At 38.4% G+C, this 22,706-nt stretch overlaps 1 protein-coding gene and 1 pseudogene across 1 annotated transcript in view; both read left to right on the top strand.

Moving 5' to 3' along the window:
* Nucleotides 1-20,659, top strand: part of ACBD3 (acyl-CoA binding domain containing 3) — a 34,533-nt gene extending 13,874 nt beyond the window's left edge. The window contains exons 2-8 of the mRNA XM_030868464.3: nucleotides 2,505-2,646; nucleotides 3,292-3,432; nucleotides 6,275-6,433; nucleotides 8,173-8,347; nucleotides 12,363-12,549; nucleotides 14,464-14,748; nucleotides 18,522-20,659. Coding sequence (XP_030724324.1) covers nucleotides 2,505-2,646; nucleotides 3,292-3,432; nucleotides 6,275-6,433; nucleotides 8,173-8,347; nucleotides 12,363-12,549; nucleotides 14,464-14,748; nucleotides 18,522-18,733 — 1,301 coding nt within the window. The 3' untranslated portion in view covers nucleotides 18,734-20,659. The remainder of the gene's footprint in view (nucleotides 1-2,504; nucleotides 2,647-3,291; nucleotides 3,433-6,274; nucleotides 6,434-8,172; nucleotides 8,348-12,362; nucleotides 12,550-14,463; nucleotides 14,749-18,521) is intronic.
* On the top strand, nucleotides 19,210-20,659 carry LOC115859468 (uncharacterized; annotated as a pseudogene).
* Nucleotides 20,660-22,706: the final 2,047 nt, after the last annotated feature.

Below are 22,706 nucleotides of genomic sequence, written 5' to 3'. Positions count from 1 at the left end.
AATAAATATTTATTAAGTTGAATGAATGAATGTAAAAAAGGGCTTATAATTTCCATCATTGATTGAAATAGACTTCTAAGAGTTAGATTTTAAAATGAGGATTGCGTTTTAGTTGGTAAATATAGACCTATGGATAATTCTGTTCTAAAAGCTTTAGAGGAAATTCCTACTCTTCGTGCTAATTGTTTAGTGATACTGTTTGCTCAGTAGCAAAGACAGATGGCAGGTCCGCAGGTTTCTGAGTTGTTTTGATTTTTATTACATAAGTAAGGTCAGTGCCACAGTTTTGTCTTTTTTCCAAATATTACATGAATTCGTGCTTGTTGAAAAAAATGCAGATAGAAGTACGTATGTATAATTCTTTTCAGTTCCCACCCACAGTGTTGCCAATCACTTCCCCAGAGGCAATACCTCTTAACAGTTTAGTTTGTTCTTCCACATATTTTCCTTTGAAAGATTAAAATGTTTCTAGTTTTGGGACTTCCCTGGCAGTCCGGGGGTTAAGACTCCACACTCCCAGGGCAGGGGACACGGGTTCGATCCCTGGTCTGGGAGCTGAGATCCCATATGCCGCACGGTGTGGCCTAAAGAAAAAAAAAACTATAAAATGTTTCCAGTTTTCAATTTTCTGATCACCACTCCTGATCTTAGCCCCCTCCCACTTTCTCATTCTTATCTTTTTAGTGTGACTCCTTCTAGATCTTTTTCTTTGCATTTACATTCATATAAATGTACCTATAGAATATATATGTGGTATGTTGACATGATGTATTTCATCAATTCTAAGACTTACTATTATTTAAGAAAGAAAAACTTATTTAAGTAATTTAAGAAAGAAAAACTGCCAATGATAACTGTAAAATACAATAGATTGTAAAAGCTAGTCTGATTTTAGAGATGTTAAAGTGTGGGTAGCAGAAGTACTTAGAATTGAGGATATATATTTTGTGCTATGATTGTATGTAGTTTTCTGCAGCTTGCTTTTTTCATTTAACAGTGTTCCCTTTATGTGTTTCATTTATACCACAGACTGAATATGACACATTATTTAGCTGTTCCCTTACTGATGAACTTTTAATTTGGTTACAGTAACAAGAAAAGAGCGCCGCAGAATATCCCTATATCCACCTCCTTTTGTGTATTTGGGAGTGCTTATCAAGGGTAGATGATGAGAATTGGAATTATTGGACCATAGGGCATCTACTTATAATTTTGGAATATATTGCCAAATTTCCTTCCAAGATAACTGTAACAGTTTATACTTTCAACATTAGTGTATGAGAATGGGTACCTGTTTGTCCTGTTCTTACCAACTCTTGATGTTACTTAACTTTTTTAAACCTATCTGATGGCATTTTTTTAACCTATCTGATGGCAGAAAGCATCTTAGTATCTAATGGTTTCACTGTCCATTTCCTTGACTAGTGAAATTGAGTATCTTGGCATGCTTATTGGCAACTTCTGGTTTTTTCTTCTCCTCTGAGTTTCCTGTTCATATCCTTTTAAACCATATTCTTCTCTCATCATCAGTGATTTTCTTTTGGTGACCTCTGTGTACATGGATAAAATTTGTAGGCAAAATATACTACTTTCTACCTCCTGTTTTGTTTGTTTTGAAATTTGGTAATCTCTTATTATCATTAGAATCAACCAGTAATTAATTCTACCATTTATCAAAGAAGTAGAACTATTCTATAAGGACTTCCCATTTACCCAGTTTCATACTACTTTGGAATGTTGTTGGTGGTAGTTAAGTCTCTACAGGTCAAATTGGCTTCTCTCATAATAGCCCATTGGAAATCTGCCAGAGCCAGCCATAATATGAAGGAAGTAAAAGTATCTAACAGTTATTACCATTAAAACTATCCTGTTACCTCTGAAGTATCAGGGGACTGTTCACTTTATTGGTAAACAGACTAAGAGGTTAAATGGTCCTACAGCTAGGAAGTGTCTGAGATGAGATCTAAACCTAGGCTGTCTGATTCCAAAGACCCTTCTACCACATCATAGTGCCTCAGTGGGATGGAGACGTTTTGAATATAGCCTTTCAAAGTATATGTAATTGTCTCTTATGTTAAAAGTGCTTGATATAAAATTATTTTTTAAACTAAGAAATGATTGCTGAACATTTTTAACATTTGTAAAATATGTCAAGTGATACACTAGTATGTGTGTCCCTACTGTAGCTTGACAGATTGGTTTCTCTTTAGTAGCGGCTTTTTTTTTTTTAATTTAAATGTAGTTGATTTACTCTTTGTAGTAGTTTTAACATAAATATCAGTACTTAAGCTTTATTTTTAAAAAATTAATTCAGCATCAAGTGTTTCTATCTTGGCTTTGACTATTAAAATTTAGTACTTGAAATTAAAATCTCCCTATAGTGGGGTTTATATATATCACAGGCAATTTGTGATATACCTTACAGCAAAATTTCAACATATAATCCTGAAAATTATGTATTTTGCCAGTGCTAATTGTTTTCTTTGTATTTATTTTTCTTAAAGAAAAAGATGGCAAAGCATTTCATCCAACTTATGAAGAAAAGCTGAAGCTTGTGGCACTGCCTAAGCAGGTTCTTATGGGTCCATATAATCCAGACACTTGTCCTGAGGTTGGATTCTTTGATGTGTTGGGCAATGACAGGAGGTAACGGTGTTTTATTGTATAATGAAGTTAATGAGAGTAATGTTGAAAAGGGTACAAAGTAAATTGATTAAGATGTATATAACTGGCTCGTTAGCTTTAGAATAAGAACTAAACAAACATTTTTGCTTGCAGCTTTTGGAGTCTTCAGACGTTTATCTGTTTTTGGCTCGGAGATGTTTATGGCTAAATATTGTGGAAGAAGTTTACTCATCTGTTTATGAACATACGACAAGTACAGCTTCATTTGATTCTTCCTAAATGATATTTAAAAAGCCATTTACAATGTAGTAATTGATTCCCTTATTGGGACATACAGAGTTGTGACAAGAAAGAATATATTAAGCATTTTATTCAGTTAAGGCTAAACTATGATATAAGAAAAGTAAAACTTTGATACCTTTTACTGGTATGGAAATTGTCAGCAGTGCAGTTAAATTGTGGTTTACAACAGTAAGTTTGGTTTGTATGTGGCATATCTAATTTAGTAAATCACTATATGCTTGTTGAAGTTTTGAACCTTTTGTTTATAGTAGAATCATTCTTCATTTTAGTTATAATTGAGACTTGTTCATATTTAGGTTTAAATTAAATCAAATTCTCATTCTATTAAGAAGAGGAAGTAACTTTTCTTGTTATTCTTCACAGGAGAGAATGGGCAGCCCTGGGAAACATGTCTAAAGAGGATGCCATGGTAGAGTTTGTCAAGCTCCTGAATAGGTGTTGCCATCTCTTTTCAACGTATGTTGCATCCCACAAAATAGAGAAGGAAGAGCAAGAAAAAAAAAGGTGAAGTTTGAAGGCACAGAATACTTTATCCTTGAGCAGCCTACTGCATAGTATACTGCTGCTTTTGCTTTATGGAATGTTTTAAATCAGGTGTCTTAGTTCCATTGGATCCCCACTTCTTATGGCAATTGCTCAAACTTTCTGATGTGAGCAGGTGTTTTTATTATGAGTTTTGAGGGGAGAGGGTTGGCTGCTTCCGTCTGGCTATACCTTTAAAAGTAACCACCCATCCATCATGGCAGCATTCCTTTTGTGTTGCTACACTAGGTTTCTGGGCAAGCACAGTAAGCTCAGCCACTCCCTTCCTCCTTACTCTCTGGTCTGATACACCCTTTGCTGCTGCCTCCCTTGGGTTTCTAGAATATACATACTCCATATCATGGTTATTAGCTGTGCTACATGGTAGACCTCATATAGGCATTTCATATTGGCTGTTGCTTCCAGATGGCTTATTATTTCCAGAGGTTGCATGGGGAGCTGTTGAACGTGCTGTTTGTATGTTTATGGGATTCTCTGTCATGATTGTGAACTCAACAGAATTATAGTTAGCCCTTTATTTATTTATTTATTTTAATACGTATTTATTTGTTTATTTGGCTGCACCAGGTCTTAGTTGCAGCAGGCAGGCTCCTTAGGTGTGGCATGCAAACTCTTGGTTGCGGCATGCATGTGGGATCTAGTTCCCTGACCAGGGATCAAACGCGGGCCCCCTGCATTGGGAGCATGGAGTCTTAGCCACTGTGTCACCAGGGAAGTCCCCCAGCACTTTATTTATCTAGAGGTTATATTTTCAAGAACTTTGACAGTCCAAAATTTCTAGGTAATGAAAATAATGCTGTAACACCAATTTTCCCTCAGATTATATTATACTTACTTTAGAAACAGTTGGTTCTCTGGTTTCCCACCTTAACCTGGATTGGAAATAACATTAGAACAGAAAATAGCCTAACAGTGAGGGAGGAGACAGAAACCATGAAAAATAGATGCAAGAATGATAAAACTGTGGCAGTCAGGGCTAATGTGAAAGTAAACTCTCTATCACTGTATTATGACGTGTACAGTTTTTATGCTTGCAGTTATAACTCCTGAGTTACCAAGAGACAGAGTATTGGGTATAATTTATTTCTCTTTAAGCGAATAGAAAATACCTTAATACATTTCCAGAAGATACTTATCCAAAGGAAGATAGTTTTTAGCCAGAGAAAAAGTTTGATTCCTATGAGAATGGAATGAGGTTCCTTTACTGGAATTGATTTATGTGCTGCAGTCCATTGTGTAGTGATATTGGATCACTGAGGTGTAGCTGTGTCTTTGGAAGTAGTATATATTGCTTTTTAAGGTCTTTTTAAAAAAATATATTTATTTATTTATTTGGCTGCACTGGGTCTTAGTTGCAGCATGTGGGCTCTTTTAGTTGCAGCATGCAGTATCTAGTTCCCTGACCAGGAATTGAACCCGGGCCCCCTGCATTGGCAGCACAGAGTCTTAACCACTGCACCGCCAGTGAAGTCCCTTAAGTTCTTTTTTAATGATAAATTGAATACTTAAGTTACTACTCAACATGTAAAACTGTATTTTTCCTTTTAAAAATACACCTTTGTCATGAGATGAGGTCCATGTAGAATTCTTTTAAAGCATTTAAGACTAGACTTCCTCTTTCCTGAAGCTTAAGCTCTGGTTTATGGAACATCTTGCCCTGTGTACTATCTGTGACATATAAAAAGTAGGTCATGTTATTGCTGTAGTTTGAGACTTGGTTGTGGCTCTGGTGTGTTAATCACTTATAGAAGTTTGGGGAGAAAAGGGGTAACGCACGCACTTCTCATGGAGGGCCATGAAATGGTGTCTCCTCTGAGACCCCTCAGAAGTCTTCTCTTTCATCCCATCTTCAACCTCCCTGCACTACTCACAACTCTCAGCCTATATGGCCTCCATTCCTAGCGCAACAGAGTTTGCTCTCCCTCGGGAGAGGGGCTGTGGTGGTGAGCAAGAGCTGGATAAGGGCTGCACCTAGATCCCCAACTGTTCTTTTCTTTTTTTAAATTAAAAGCTTTAATTTTTTTTTTAAATTTCAGAAATTATACATGAATATAAGCAATATAAATGATTTTCCATTTATGGCAGTATATGAAGCACAAACTGAAAACCTTCCTTCCCACCTTACTTTTAGTCTCACTCTCCTCTCCGTAGACAATAGCGGACAGATTTAAGGTATATTTTTCCAGGCCTTCTTCTATTTATTTACCTGCTTTTTCCATTAAACATATATATTAAATGTCTTTACATATTGGGCCATGTAGTCCTATTCTTTTTTTATGGCTACATGGCATTTCAGGGTGGATTATTCATTTCTCTACACATTTATTGTGTGCTTATTCTTTCCCACACTGTGGTAAGCCCTGAGGATATAGCAGTGTGAGATGGGCAGTCTCTGCCCTGATGGAGCATGTACTTGATGAGTAAGGCAGATGTATTGCTAACTTTATCACACAAATTTAATTTCAACCACAGCAGGTAGTATGAAGGAAAAACTTGTGGTGCTGTGAGCATATCTTAGAAGGAAGGTTTCAGGGTATCGTAATGTTTTAAGTGGTACCTTACTGATGGACTCCTTTTTCTGTTGCTGTGAAGCAGTCATTGTTTTTGCTGTGATCTGTATATTTTGAGATTGACTCCATATGATAAATTTCTCCTCATGAAGTATATGTATTTCAAATTGTGATAAAATTATCACATGATTCTCTAAAAAGCTTGTGTCAGTCTTCACTGGGAAAGAGTCTTAAATTATTTTTAAACGGGATTCTTTGTTTAGGGTTCATTCCCTCTGTCCTTTACCTTGTAGGAAGGAGGAGGAAGAGCGAAGGCGGCGTGAAGAGGAAGAAAGAGAACGTCTGCAAAAGGAGGAAGAGAAACGTAGGCAAGAAGAGGAAGAAAGGCTTAGACGGGAGGAAGAAGAGAGGAGGCGGATAGAAGAAGAGAGGCTTCGGCTGGAGCAGCAAAAGTACGCGTGCTGTGTGGCTTGTGTTTCACAGCGAGCAATGGATTGCCACACTGTTGTGCTTGACCGTTTACCATTGTGTGCCTTGGAATAATTCTCTGATTTGTTTGACTGGGAAGTCGACCAGCATTAGCTGCTTGCCATTTGTACCAATGATGTATTACCAAGGAAGGCCTCATCTTAAGCATCATTTGGTTGCGAATGAAGAATGTATTAGAAGGATTTGGAATTTGCTCCCAGAACCCAGGCACTAGAATAGGAGCTGAGGTTGCTTGCTTGCTGTCTGTCTTTGGGTCCACACAGTCTCTTGTCTTTGCTTCTCTCAGCTATGTCTCTGTTTCATTCTTCCTGTTCTCTGCAAATTGTCACTCTGCTTTGTCATATGCAAGGCTGTCCTAGCCAAGATTTATGTGGTCTTTGTTTTCATGCATCTGACAGAGACTGGCTGGCATATGAGAGACCCAGTTACAAATTCCCAGGCCAAAGGATCTAGTTGGTTCAGCCTGTGTCAGGTGTCTGTTCCTAGTCTCCTAGTACAGAACTTGGGAGCTGAAGCCATTTCTTATTCAGTAAGGGCTGTGAAAGCAGCTGTCTCAGAAGGGATTGATTCTTCCAGAGGGAGCTGTGGGAATAAGGAGAAAGGGATTAACGCCCATAAAACACTGGGAAGAAGGCCTAGGGTTCTAGATGTGGCATGGAATATAGATTAAACCAGAGGACATGCGGATCCATTGTTTTCTCCCCATTATTTCTGAGTAGTTCCTCAGAAAAGCTTCAAACTGACCCAGGGCCTCAGTCTGCCTTGGAGAGAGACTATGACTGCTACTCTTTTTGAGGGGAGAGGGGTGCCCTAGATGGACCCAGTGTCATGTTCTATTCAGGAGTTTGTGAGATTCTGCTTTGTTATTATCTGTTAAGAGATGGCTTTGAGGTGTTTATGTTTGGTCACATGACTGAGTTAAGCATGTGGTTCCTCTGGAAAAAAAAAAAAGAAGAGTAATAGTTTACAGAAATCAGTATCTCTAAACCAAGTGTGCCCAGTTATTATCTTCAGTATTCCTCTTTAAGGCAGGCTTTACATTAAATGCCAAGGGCACTCAGATTTTCACTGGCTTTCTTTATACTTACCAGAGCCATCTGTAACATCTTTTAGCTATTCTGCCTTTTCATGTATTTAGGTAGAGAAACCATGGCCAACAGTTAAATATCTCATCGCTGCCATAGATGACAACCCATCCTTTTACAACATCATGTTTAAAGAGTATAGGCTGGAGCCAGACTTCCTAGACTTGAATCCTGGCTCTGGCATCTACTAGCAGTGTAATCTTGGGCAAGTTACTGAACTCCTCCATTTCCTGCTTTGTGAAACCCTACCTCAGAGGGTGGTTGTGAGAACTAAGTGGGTTAGTACATGGAAGTGCTCTGAACACTGCATGGCACATAGTAAGGGCACAATAAATGTTAGCAGTTATGATGGTGATGATGATGGTGGTGATGATGATATGCTTATTCTCCCTCTTCATCCCAAATTTTCCTTGAAAAACCTATGTGAAAGATTAGGGGCCAAGTTTATTTTCTTATTCTTTCTCTGGACCTAGGACACATGTTGATTGGTATACATTACTACCTTAGTCATTTTTAAGAGTTATGCATTATAAAAATCAATAACAAGGACATTTTATTTTGTCATGAACAATCAATCTCCTGTAGTCAGACTAGTGTATATTTTTTAATGTTTTTAGGCAGCAGATAATGGCAGCTTTAAACTCGCAGACTGCCGTGCAGTTCCAGCAGTATGCAGCCCAACAGTATCCAGGGAACTACGAACAGCAGCAAATTCTCATCCGCCAGTTGCAGGAGCAACACTATCAGCAATATATGCAGCAGTTGTATCAAGTCCAGCTTGCACAGCAACAGGTACGATAGATAACCCCCGAATTCAGCCATAGACAGGGTTTTTAGTTTCATTGGAACGCAAGTTCTTTTTTAACAGTTGCTGATGAATTTTGCATTAGTTAGCCTCTCAGGTATAACGTAACTTTTAGATGACCTTTATTAAGGGAGATTTTAACATTGCACTGGCAATTATGAAAAGAAGCATATGATATTGAAGCAATAAATGAAGTGGCCACTATTATATTGTCATAAATGTATTTGGGATTTGTATGGACCTAGTGTTATTCCAGTGAGTTTGACGTAGATTCTAATAGTGGTCCTGGAACCATGAGGACTTGGGTGATTAGTGCCCCCACAGGCTTTGCTTCCACATAGGAATATGCGGTTTAGGGGAAGGACATGGGACTGGAGGTCACACACCACTTGGATTCTGTCCTGGCTTCGCCATTATCTTGTTTGATCTCAGACAAGTTACCTATTGCTCTGATTTTTCCGCCTTTTCTCCCAGTCAGTAAGAATGGGCTATAAAATCCTGGTACTTGTCTTGTTAACCTTACAGGACTATCAGAGGAATAAAATGAGAAAATAGTTACTCTGTGAAAGTATTTGGTACATAGGGAAGATAACTGATTTTACATTCATTTTTTTACGTCTTGCAGAGGCATAAAATGCCTCCTTAAAGTTAACGTAGCTAAGTTTACGTATTTAATTAATTTTCACTTATAAAGTAGTTACTACCTGTCCAAATACCTGAGTGAAGTAAAGTGTTGCAGGGAATTGCCTGGCGGTCCAGTGGTTAGGACTCGGCACTTTCACTGCCAGGGGCCCAGGTTCAATCTCTGGTCAGGGAACAAAGATCCCGCAAGCCACACGGCATGGCCAAAATAAAACAAAACAAAACAAAACAAAACCAAAAAACACAAACTATGTTTCTCTGTAAATTTAATAAAATGTTTTTTTTTTAAAAAAAGAAGTGTTGCATTATAGTTGCTCCATATTTCTTGTTAGGTGAAGTAATCTTTGTTGTTTTGCCAAGCTCTTTAAATTCCTTGAAAATTAATATCCTCACCTAAAATACGTTTTCCCCTGAGTCTTTAGCATTTAGTGAGCAGCTAAAAGGCACTGCAGGTTTTGTATAATCCATGAGAAGAGGAAAAGGATGTCAAACTAGAGTTACAAGATAAGTGGTATTTTGGAGGGATTTCTTTTCTGTCCTCTAAAGCCTGTTTCTACTTTAGCATGTCATTCCCCATTTCCTGCTTCTTTGATGGACGTTGAGATAATTTTTTAATAGGCTAGCTCATTACACACTGTCCTGCTTATAGGTTGCTATCACTTAGTCATAGCAAAGTCAGTCATATAGGGGAAAACCAAAAATCTTTGAAACAGAATTGGAAAGCCATAGTTTATATTGCAGTGAACAAACTCAAGTTTATCAAATTGATTGGTTGTCTCTGGAAAGAGAGAAGGAGAGGGACTGGGGAAGGAGCAAGGGGAACTTCAGTCCCATAAAGTATTAATTTTTATATAAATACTGAGCAAAATAACAAAATGGGAACACTTGTTAATTTGGGGGTGTGGTTACATGGGTGTTTGTTACATTGTTCCTGTGCCTTTCTGTTCTTTTAAAAACTTCCTGGAGTATAGAAGAGAGATTATGTAAATACATGATTACAGTCTATTTTATGTAATAGATGTATATTCATAGGCAGTGGGATCCTGGGATAGGGAGTTGTTCATTCTGCTAGAGAGTTTCAAGAAAGGCTTGAAATGGAGAGGGACCAGTTGAGCTGACCAATTGATCATCAACAGAAATGCTTTTTTTGCTTTCCTGTCATGCAGTGAATGTTCTGAGTGTGCTGACTTGTTTTGGTTATATGCCCTTTTTCTTGAAGCTGGTACTCTTTTAGAAAACTGATGTGGAAATTACTGAGAATCTAGGCCTTGGAAGAAGGTATTTTAAACTCTTAAGTGTTTTGCCAACCTGCACTAGCAGCAGAGAGAGGCGTTGCTGTTTAAATAACTGGTTTGTAAATGATATGTTAAATGAAATGTATATACAGATATGCCAAAATATATCATTATCCCTAAACCATGAAATTATATTATAAAGGCTTTTTTTCCCTATGTTTTCTTTCTTTTTTTTTAACTGTTGTAAATGTATGCTTACTTATTATAACTTAGTGTTTTAGTTTAAAAAGTTACTGAAATGCCCCAATACTCAACAGTAGATTGGATAAATAAATTTTGTATTTTCACAGTGGCATATCCTGTCGCAATGCAAACAAACAAAATAGTTATAATTACTTGTGATGAACCTCACAAACAAATGTTGAGTAAAAGAAGCCAGACACAAAAAAGAGCATATATTATACAATTTCATGTATGTAAAGTTCAAAAACAGGCAAAGCCAAATCTGTAATATTACAAGTTAGAATAGTTGTTACCCTTGGGGGACTTTCTGGAAAGGGGTACCAGGAAGGGTTCTGACATGCAGATAATATCTTTTTTTTTTTAATTTTATTTATTTTTTGGCTGAGTTTGGTCTTTGTTGCTGTGCGCGGGCTTTCTCTAGTTGCGGCGAGCGGGAGCTACTCTTCTTTGTGGTGCGCGGGCTTCTCATTGCAGTGGCTTCTCTTGTTGCAGAGCATGGGCTCTAGGTGCGCAGGCTTCAGTAGTTGCAGCAGGCAGGCTCAGTAGTTGTGGTTCGCGGGCTTAGTTGCTCCGCGGCATGTGGGATCTTCCTGGACCAGGGATCGAACCCATGTCCCCTGCATTGGCAGGCGGATTCTTAACCACTGCGCCACCAGGGAAGACCCACAGGTAATGTCTTGATCTGGGCGTTGGTTACATGTGTATGTTTGGCTAATGAAAATTGATCAAGCTGTACATCTATGATTTGTATACTTTTCTATATGTACATCACAGTTCCCCCAAAAGTTACTCAAGTAATACTTCGGCATTTCTAGTAGTATTAATATTTATTCATCTTGATAGGAGAGGAATGCCCTAAAGTAGTTGTCCTTGAGATTTAAGATGTTTTTATTCTCCATTTTGACTCAGAGGACATTTTGATTTCATGTTTATGAATATACATATATTAATCATAATTATGTAAACAGTGATGAATTTTCATTAAGAAAGTCTTTTTTTTTTTTTTTTTTTTTTGCGGTACTCGGCCTCTCACTGTTGTGGCCACCCCCGTTGCTGAGCACAGGCTCCGGACGCGCAGGCTCAGCGGCCATGGCTCACGGGCCCAGCTGCTCCGCGGCATGTGAGATCTTCCCGGACCGGGGCACGAACTCGTATCCCCTGCATCAGCAGGTGGACTCTCAACCACTGTGCCACCAGGGAAGCCCTAAGAAAGTCTTTTGACCTCAGACTCCATTTTATAAGCCTGTTTAATTTTTAGGTCAATATTTTTTACATGATTAACAGTTTGTAGTTTAATCGTGATAAGAATTTTTCTGTATATGGTTTACAGTGAAGATTTAATTTATTGATTACTTTTGTCCATATTTTGATTTGTTGGTTACTTTGGGGGCCCTTATCAGGTTTCACCAGTTATAGCTTCTGCCTTTATGAATTTTCTTCTGTGACCATTTATTTCTACCAAGTTTAATTTTTCTGATTCAAATTTTATGTATCTGAATTTTATCAAGATTTTCTTTTATCAATTTTAAGAACAGATGTTACTGTGTTCAGTTTTTACCTATAATAATTTTATTTTGGGTTGATTATTTCTACCTACTTTAATTTTTCCTGGTTAGTTTTTCTAGTGATCCTCAGGTCACAAAAATGTGATCCTCAGTTACAGTTTTTTTGTCCACGTTAATATTTTGACATTTTTAGCTATCAGTTTGATATTGTGATACTAATATTCATTATAGATAGGGTAAAAACTGATAAAGTTTATTAGTAATTTCTTGGAGCTACTTGATGGGGCAAAAACATAGGGTCAGAATGCATTTCAGGGCAAATGTCCGGTTTATTAGCCCTCCTGGTCAGTGTATCTTCACTTTTTCTTGACTTATAGGCAGCATTACAGAAACAACAGGAAGTAGCAGTAGCTGGGGCTTCTTTGCCTGCATCATCAAAAGTGAATACAACTACGCCAAGTGATATGATGTCAGTGAATGGACAGGCCAAAACCCACACTGACAACTCTGAAAAAGAGCTTGAACCAGAAGCTGCAGAAGAAGCCCTGGAGAATGGACCAAAAGGTATGGTTTGGCATATGTGCTCTTCCATCCACATGCTGTAATTCAGACTTCATGAAAAGCAAAAGTCAGGAAGTCAGGTTAATTTGCTTTTGAGAGCAATTACATATTTGTGAGAATTGAATGCTTTTTCACTCTTTAGTCTGAATCTGGTGCTTCTGGTGACTCTTTGAATAGTTTAGAAGAGCAAATCAGATGTCCTTTGGACACTTTGGGTTGTCTTGTTGTATATATTGGTTTTCTGTCGCTGTGTGACACACTGTACCTGAATTTAGCAGCTTAAAATAATAAACATTTATTATCTCTCACAGTTTCTGTGGGTCAGAAATTTGAGAGCTGCTTAGCTGAGTGGTGGTGGCTCTGGTCTCTCATGAGGTTGTAGTCAAGATGTCGGCTGGGACTGCAGTCACGTGAAGGCTTGACTGGGACTAGAGGCTCTGCTTCCAAAGTGGTTCCCTCCCATGACTGGCAAGTTCGTGCTGGCCGTTGGCAGGAGGGCCTCAATTCCTTGCCCCATGAAGCCTCTCCAAATGGCTGCTTGAGTGATCTCAACACAGTGGCTGGCTTCCCCCAGAGCACATGATGCAAAGGAAAACAAGGCAAAAGCGTCAGTGTCTTTTATGCCCTAGCTTTGGAAGTAATACATCCGCACTTCTGCCATATTCTGTTGGTCCTGATGCATTTTGGGTGGTAACCTTACAAGTACATGAATACCCACAGGAGAGGATCACTGGGGGCCATCTTGTAGATTGGCTACCATATATTTACAATATATTTTTGAGACAAAAGTACCATGTTACCAATAAGAATTTAGGTTTTCAAAGGTCTGCTTACCTTTTCATGGACAGCTCATTCATTCATTCAGCAATTGGTTGAAGATTTTCTGAGTGTTGGGCTACAGTGGTGAAACAAAATTACACACATAAAATGAGCATTGTGGCTATGGTAGGTACTGTGCTGGAGAGAAAGGTCTATTAATGATGTGAGAGCACATAATATGGGGGATATGACCTAGTTAGAGAGGTCACCAGAGGTTTGCCTGGGGGAAGGGACACTTGAGCTGAGAGATCTGAAGCAAGAGTAAGAGTTCACTAAGTAAAAAGGAAGAAGAGAACATTTCAGTGACGGTGATCAGAGATGGTGATGTGGTTCATAAGAAAGTTGATTTCAGGGTTCTTCCTTGTTCTTTTTAGAACAAGTAACAGAAAATAGTTTCAGAAAAGACCTTGAAATACCTTGGTTCACACAGCCCCCCCCTTTTTTTCCCTATTAAGAGTTCACCAGTATTTTCAAATGAATCTTTTGTCAAAGGCTCTGTGAATAACTCTGGAAAACCTGTTGAGTACACGTAGATACTGCTCAGTAACAAGACTTCACCCATTTTTACTCAGTCGCTAGTGGTTCCCTTCCTATCCAAGTTTTTCTCTTTCTTTGAGTTCTTTTAGAATAGCCCCTCCCCTAGAACTTTGGTTTACTCTGAGGTCAAGACTTTTTTCTGACAGAGAGACTGAAGTCAAAGCCCACCTTTCTTTGTTCACATCCAAAAATGAATTTATTTCAAGTTCAGATCTCTCTTCTTTGTTAGCATGTTTCCCTATCTCCAGCTAGGAAGTTTCCAAGGTCATTCTTCATGGTCATGCCCTTATGCAATTAGAGTGTTGGGAAAAATCCTCCTTAAGACTATGGATTGCATTTATTACTTAAAGTGGTATGATGACCTCTAAATACCTGTGGCATTGTTAAATGTAGTAATTTGCGGGGAGACTTCCATGGGGAGGCTTTTAAAGTCCTCAATCTGAGGTAGACCAGATTGCACTTGGTGCCCTCATGTGTCTGAGCAGGTCATCCTGTGCAAATGTTGCTGCCTACTGGTGAAGGCTCATCCTCTTTAGCCTTTGTAATTCCTGTTGCCTTTAGAATCTCTTCCAGTAATAGCAGCTCCATCCATGTGGACACGACCCCAGATCAAAGACTTTAAAGAGAAGATTCGGCAGGATGCGGATTCTGTGATTACAGTGGGCCGAGGAGAAGTAGTCACTGTTCGAGTACCCACCCATGAAGAAGGATCATATCTGTTTTGGGAATTTGCTACAGACAATTATGACATTGGGTTTGGGGTGTATTTTGAATGGACAGACTCTCCAAACACTGCTGTCAGCGTGCATGTCAGTGAGTCCAGCGATGACGACGAGGAGGAAGAAGGTAGAGCCATTGGTCCATATTTAGTAGCTGGGTTGTGTGTTGGCAAAAATGCTAGCAGTTCAGATGTCAGCCAGCCATATGCTTCCTAACTAACACTTCCTGGACGGGAATCAGTCGCTTCGTTAGTGGGACATTGGGCTGAAAAGATTGTGAGAGAAACTAGCCTCTTAAGGGTCTGGGGCCTGAACGTGAATTTTTTTAAACACCAGGAAGGTCTATTTGACAGTTTATTTTACCGCTTTCTGAATGCTGTTTTACTTTCAGCCTTGTGTGTTGAAAAGCCAAATGTGCAAGGCCATTTTGAAAAATTTTAGAAGAGCAAGCAAGAAATTCTGCCAACTCTGGAATTTATTTAAATTTATATTTCTGATATCAGCTTTTTAGGTTGTTTTTCTAAGATTTATTTTCTCTAACTAGACAAAATAGAGTGTTTCCAATGACCGTCTAAACTATCTTGGTCTAGGAAGTAGGTTGTGAAATGTATTGCTTACTAATTGAGAAGGTGGTCTCTTCAGTTTTGTTATCCAGAAAGGTTAGAACGCAGGGCTTTTGTACACACCTAGTAAGCACTTAGGTATTTGTTAACTTGACTGAGAGTAATATGGAAAGAGTGCCCTGACTGGGAGAATGGAAAAGCACCTTCAATTCTGGCCCTAACTAACCTTTTAGGTGACTTGTAAACAAACTGCTTATTCTTGAAGAGTGTTGGTAATCACAGAGACTCCATTGGGATATGTTTAAAGAGGTAGTTGTTGGAAGGTGCATGGAGCGGGGCTAAAAGTTCAATCAGCTTTTGATATACAAGTTCAGTTACATCACCAAGACAGTCTAGGCCCTTTAAGGTCGTGTATGGCAACACACACACATGGGCCAGTGTCATTTAGGAGCTACTTTGTCTTACATGGCATTTTGTTTTCAGCAAATCTTTATTTCTAAGTACCACCAGCAAGGTAAAGCATTGCCCATAAATACTACTAACGGAACCAGAAAGAAAAAAAATGTAAAAATGAGGGAAAAAAAAAAGAAAAGGTGAGAGAGAGACCTGAGATTGCAGGGCAGGTGCCACTACCATTGTCTTAATGCCCCTCAGCAACATCAGGACCAGTAACTAAGCCATTTACTAGCCTTTCTGATGCACATGGGGACTCATTAAAATCAGATGGTTTGCAAATGTTTGGGAAGGGAAGTTTGGTTTTTTTTTCTTTTTAAATTTAATTTTATTTATTTTTTATACAGCAGGCTCTTATTATCTGTTTTATACATATTAGTGTATACCTGTCAAGGGAAGGGAAGTTTTTGTTGCATGTGCAAATTACTGTACTTTGTGAATAGTAAGAAGAATTCTCTGTTAAGAAATGGGTTGAGGTAATATATTTCTCCTGGCTTGTAAGCCAGGTAGCTTTTAAAGGAGATTACTTCCTAGTCTGAGCCCTCAGCTGATTATCATTTTGGGGTTATTGCTGTTGGGAAGAGCACTGGTCAAAATGCCTGGGGTCCAGTGCCTGACTAGAGGTAAGACATCCTTGACCTTTGCTCTAATGTATGATAGCCCTCAAATGGAAAATAGCATTACCTATCCTTGTGCTGTTCCTAATCATAAAATGATTTGCAACTAAAACTAACCCATTAAAACCTCTACATTAACAGTAACTACAGTGAGGGGAGTTCCCTGGTGGCCTAGTGGTTAGGATTCCGGGCTTTTACTACCATGGCCCGGGTTTTCAGTTCCTGGTCAGAGAACTGAGATCCTGCAAGCTGTGTGGTGTGGCCAAAAAAAAAGTGCAACACTGAGGATTTATTGCTCCCCAGGATTGTTTCCTAAGAGAGAGCCTGTCTCCTTTTTGAAGATTTATCTCACAAATGGCTTTTAGCCATATGCCTCCTTATGGAGGCTACTGTGCCACCATGTCTTATCCACACTGTGTATTTTATTTTATAGGGGGTCGTTTTAGCTTGGTTTAAGATGGAAGAGGAGTCCAGTTTTTTTGTTTGTTGCTTTAGTTTTTCTCCATTAGGTCTTGAAAGATGGAAAGATGGAGGAGTTTGTTTTCTCTGAAGAAAACATAATGGTAATCCATCATCCTGCTGTAGTTCTCCACTTGATTGTTTCCAGGTCTCAAGTCTTTGCTTAGATTGATGAAAGATGCATTGTTCGTCTATCCCAGTAACCTTTAGTTTTATAGATTTTGAACAAAATTTGGATCTTGAATTAGTGGGGCCTGATAATCTGTTTCATGGATATTCTTATGGGCAATAGTGTATAATTTGAATGGCTTGTATTTCGCATTTGCAAATGGAGGACATTTAATTTTCAAGTAGTATTGCTGTGATAAAGCAAATCTGACTTGGGCCCGTTTATAAGTGTCATCTACTTTTTTTTTTTTTTTTTTGTGGTACGTGGGCCTCTCACTGCTGTGGCCTCTCCCGTTGCCGAGCTCCAGACGCGCAGGCTCAGCGGCCATGGCTCACAGGCCCAGCCGCTCCACGGCATGTGGGATCTTCCCGGACCAGGGCACGAACCCGTGTCCCCTGCATCGGCAGGCGGACTCTCAACCACTGCACCACCAGGGAAGCCCTCATCTACTTTTTTAAAATAAACTTTTCATTTTAGAATAGGTTCAGATTTACAGAGGTATTGGAAAGATAATACAAAGAGTTCCTATATACCCGACAACCCAGTTTCCCCTATTATTAACACCTTGCATTGTACTGTGGTATGTTCATCATAGCTCATGGACCAATATTGATACATTATTAACTAAAGTCCATATTTATTCACATTTCCTTAATTTTTCCTAATGTTCCAGGATCCCATCCAGGATGCCACATTACAGTCACCACGTCTCCTTAAGCTCCTCTAGACTGGGAGAGTTTCTTAGACCTTCCTGGTTTAAATTCCTAATAGTGGCCCATTGACAGGCGTCACATAATTGACTCATGTCTCTGTAATTCATTCTGTCATGTTGTAAACCTGAAAGTCTTTTAAAATCTATGCTGAGTATTCCCTTGATCTATTTTCCTTGAGGCTGTTTATATTTAATATGTTAAACTGAAACTTTCAAACTGGTTCATAGTTCTCATTCCTATAGGTTTCTACAGGTATTTTTTTTTTTCCTAACCTCATATCGTTACAGTTCAGAAAACTATTAACTGGGGCAAACCTAGAATCAGAGCTTATTTTTTGCCACTGAGATCATCCCTGGGTTTCACAGGCCTAGTGAAAATAATTGAATTTTCAGAGTGTCTGTGAATGTCTACCTCTCTAGTGTGGTTTTCTCATTTTACTCTTTATATTTCAGATAAATAGAAAATAATAGTCCTCATAAGCTCCCTTCCCACCTTCCTAAAACAAGAGAGGACTTTCATATTGTTGAGAAGAGGAGGATCAGAGTAACATTTTCCGTGGTCTCACTCAGATCAGTGAGATTCCACCTGTTGGGAGGAATTAGGAATTGAGTGGATGTGGATGGGAAAAAGTGGGGCTCAGAAATAGGAGCAATGGTCTGAGTACAGAGAGGGAGAGAGGATGCTGACTGCTGCCACCACCAGATGTTTGCCACTGGGCTTCCAGGGCCCAGACAGTGCTTGGTACACATAGCAGCTGCTCAGGTATAGAAGGAATCAACACATGTTTGCCTGCAGAAGTTGTAGCATTGATTGAGAGAATTCCTAATGAGCAGTTTCTCAAAGAAAGGATGGAGTTTAAGATGCTTGAGGCAAATGTGGTTTTCCTGGATCTGTTCACAGTGACATGTCTCTATTCTTTCTCACAGAAAACATCAGTTCTGAAGAGAAAGCCAAAAAGAATGCCAACAAGCCTCTACTGGACGAGATTGTGCCTGTGTACCGACGGGACTGTCATGAAGAGGTGTATGCTGGCAGCCACCAATATCCAGGGAGAGGAGTCTACCTCCTTAAGTTTGACAACTCCTACTCTTTGTGGAGGTCAAAATCGGTCTACTACAGAGTCTATTATACTAGATAAAGATGTTACAGAGTCTGGAGTCTAGGGTTGGGCAGAAGATGGCATTTAATTTGGAAATATCCTTTGACTTTTGTGGAGCATTGCAGTCTGTGTTTACCCTATTGATTTTGGTCTGATGGTTTGTGACTCTTCTTGGGAATCAGGATTTCCTTGAAACTCTTGAGCATTAGTACTTTGGGGTTAAAGGGACTCCTCAGACTCATCCAGCCCTTTGGTGCTGACCAGCAGAGTCACAAGTGGATACTGACGTTACATGAGCTACATGTTAAATTTTTAAAGTCTCCGAAATAAAATAGCTCAGCATTGACCCCACCTGGCTGATGGTTAGTGCATTGCTGCCTGCTCTGTGTTTTATGAGAGCACTTAGTTCCTTTACAGTGCCCTCTGAGTTGAAATCCTTTGTTAATAGTCTACATGAGGTACATCTGACTTTGATCGAAGGTCACCATTTTTAAAACTTAAAAACTTAAGACCTCATGGATTATAATAGAAAAAGAAATTGCCTCAACTTGATCTTGTTCTGAATGACCCAGATTGTTTTTGCTTTGGGTGCAGCTATTTAGTTCGGAGTTATGTTACAGATAATTATTTTCTGAATAATCTTAATATAGAATGTTCAAACCTGATTGATAATTGAAGTATCAAGATGCATAGAACACTTCAAACATCCCTCTTAGCAAGCCTCCACAAACTCTTGGCCCTTTTCTCTTAATCTGGTATTCATAACTACCAGTAGCAATGCAAAGTTAATTCATTTTTGCCTTGATTTGGCTTTATAGAGCATCTCAAATTGAAACTGTTTTCTACACAAGCATCTAGTTAGGGATTTTGTAAACTTAAAATGACACCTACTGAATTGAAATATATAAAATCATTTAAATATAACTCAGTGTATGGGGAATAACATTGCACTAATATGGAAATCACTGCCAGAGACAGTCCGTTTTCTTTTGATTTGATACTACTTAGGCATACACCCTACATGATTCCAGTTGGGAATTACGAGAAAGAGCTGGAAATGCGTATGCCTGTACTTAAATTTTTTTATAGCTTTAATCTATATTATGTCTTCATTGATGGAAAGAGGTACATCTTTGTTTTCCTTACTGAAAACAAATATGGATTAATTGCCTCAAATTTGTATAAGTGATTGACTCGTCTGGAGATTCTTGTTTTGAGAAGGGAGGGTGGTATAGATAGAAAAATCACAAAGATGGCAATATACACATAATGCTGTTATTATATGTTATTACTGAAATACTTAGATTTTTAAAATTTCAAATCACAAATCACTTCTTGTCGGAGGGTTTCCATTGACTAGCTGCAGTGTATACAATTCACTACATATGGGGCTGTTTGTTTTTTGTGTGCTGCATTTCTTTCTGTTTTTCAGTACCTGGTTTTGTACATATCTAACTCTGTTCTCTTTTGGTTGTTCAGAAACTGGATTATTTTCTCCTAAGCGATGCTTAATGTGTGTTTTTTAATTTTGATTTCAGTAGTCCCAGCTTATGGATGTCCGTACTGTTACACCAGAAGGTTTGTCAAGCTGTCCATCAGCTCTCATGTGTACATGGTATAGAAACCTTGGGGTTAGGCACTTCCTGGCTTTTTTTTAATGAGAAAACACTGTATTTAAAATGTAAAATAAACTTTTAAAAAGCAGGCACTAATATATATTTCTTCCAGCCTTTGATTACAGATTTTTCCTTGCACATGTTAAGATGAATTATCCTCCAAAAATATTGTTCTTGGGAGCAGTGTATGTTACTTGACATAGCAGCAATTCCTGTCACATGTTCATGTCAGAACATTTTTGGTTTTAAACTTTTTTATTGCCTTTGGCTGTTGGTTAGTATATTACAAGTGCGATTTCAAAAAGATCTTGAAAATAATATATTTAATCAATTAAAATGTTTATCTGTATCTTGTTGATGTTTCATTAATATAGTTACTCTTTGAAGCATTAGTTCTGTATTTCATCATTTGGGTAGGACAAGAAATGTTTTAAATGATCTTTTCTGTTTTAGAAAGTTAAACAACAACAAACTTTCTGGCTAATTATTTCGTTTCTGCTGTGAATTACCCTAGTTTGTTCAAATAGGTTAACAGTTTTTCAGACTTCTTGAGGGAAGGGAAAGCGCTGACTTTTCTTATTGACAGTGACATTATAAAAGTATTTCCCCTTCCAAACCATTTGTGTACCATGTTCCTTGAAGATGGAATATGCTCCTTTAAAATATCTCCTGAGGTGTGGTGCCTGGGAAGCAGCAATGAGAGGCATGCCCCAGTCAGTGTGATGTGGAGTGCCACAAACCATTCTAAAAATGACCCCACTGAAATGCACGGTCACTTGGACATCAATTTTTTTTTCTCCTTTGGAAATTTGGAGAGGCTAGATGAAGTTACCATCTTTTTTTCTTCCTTTCTGTATAGTTTGTTGCTACCATGAAGGCAGATCATGGAACAGTTAAGGAGAGTTGTTGATGTGTGAGCACATCTTAGAAACCATGCTACCGAGTCTTGACCATCTGCTTTATGGAAGAGAAGAAACAATTAGTTCAAAATAGCAAATGATTGCTAATAATTCCTTGGGACTTAGAGTGCAGTAGTCTGTAGCCAAAGCCATCTTTGTTTGTGTCCCCAGCTTCTTCTCAGTTCAGCACTTCTGTCAGCAACCTAAAAATGTATGCATGTATTCTTGGGGTAGCACAAATCCTAATTTCATTTCCATTCACTAACTTTTCAAAATGTGTATGAATAAATGTTGGACTTTAATCTCCATACATTTGCCTAGGGTTCCTCAACTTTCTTATTGAAAGTTTTTTAAGACCAAGTTGATTATTGTCCTTTCAACACCCTTATTTTGAGTTTATTGCATTTTTTCAGTTGCTTATTATATTGCTTGATTTGTTTTGTAATTAGAGATGTAAGCACTAGCTCTGTGTTTATTAGTTGACAGGTCACTTGTAAGTTGCAAATTGATTAGGGTACTTAATTTAGTACAGAAAACTAAGTGGCTGACTTTTTCAGAACTGACATTGGCATTTGGACTCAGGCAGTCCAAACATGGGGTAAACGTGTAAACTGAGCAGTTAACTCATCTGTGTTGAAAGCTTGTGTGTGGTTGCTTAGTTCAACCCTATGGTGAACTGGTGATTTGCCGGTCTGTTTCTGAAAAGAGCAAGTACAAATTTGATTACAAATGCCGATTTTTTTTTAACCTTTCTTTATTGGCATATCTGTACAATTATAACAATTTTTACCCTTTTCTAAGATCATTAATTTAAATATATCCAGTATGAAGGTAACATAACTTTGGGGGGGGGCATGGCAAAATGCAGAAATATAAACATATTTTTCAAAAGGCCTGCATTTTGCACTTAAAATTTCAGGTTGCGTTTTGGAGAACATTTCCTGTTAGTAGGTATGGGTCTACTGTGTTCTTTCAATCTGCTCTATGTTCTTCTGTGGAGTGGCTCTTTGGCCGTTTTTGTTAGTGAACATTTTTGGTTACTTCTGGTTTTTTTCTTGTAAATGGTGTTCCAGTGAACACTCTTTTATATGTCTCTGCATATGTGCATGACTTTTTCAAGAGTAATACCAAGTAGTGGAATAGTGGAATTGCTGGATAAGTTCTGTGCTTTTTTTTTTTTTTGGCCGCATCACATGGCATGTGGGATCTCAGTTCCCCGATTGAACCTGCACCCCCTGTATTGGAAGCACGGAGTCTTAACCACTGGACTGCCAGGGAAGTCCAGTTCTGTGCACTTTTAATTTTAATTGTCCTCCAAAGTGACTGAACTAATTTTCCCTCTAATACACTATGGTGGGTAGCGTCTGAGAATACTGTTTTTTTCTCTTTTAACACTTGATATTATCAGACTTAAGTTTTGGTTAATCTGATGGGTGAAAAATGGAGTTTCATTTTGTGTGTTTCCCTGATAACCAGTAAGATTAAGCATCCATTTTT

This window comes from Globicephala melas, chromosome 1 (assembly GCF_963455315.2).
Source record: "Globicephala melas chromosome 1, mGloMel1.2, whole genome shotgun sequence".
Classification (NCBI taxonomy): Eukaryota; Metazoa; Chordata; class Mammalia; order Artiodactyla; family Delphinidae; genus Globicephala; species Globicephala melas.
This window is presented reverse-complemented; position numbering and strand designations above follow the sequence as displayed.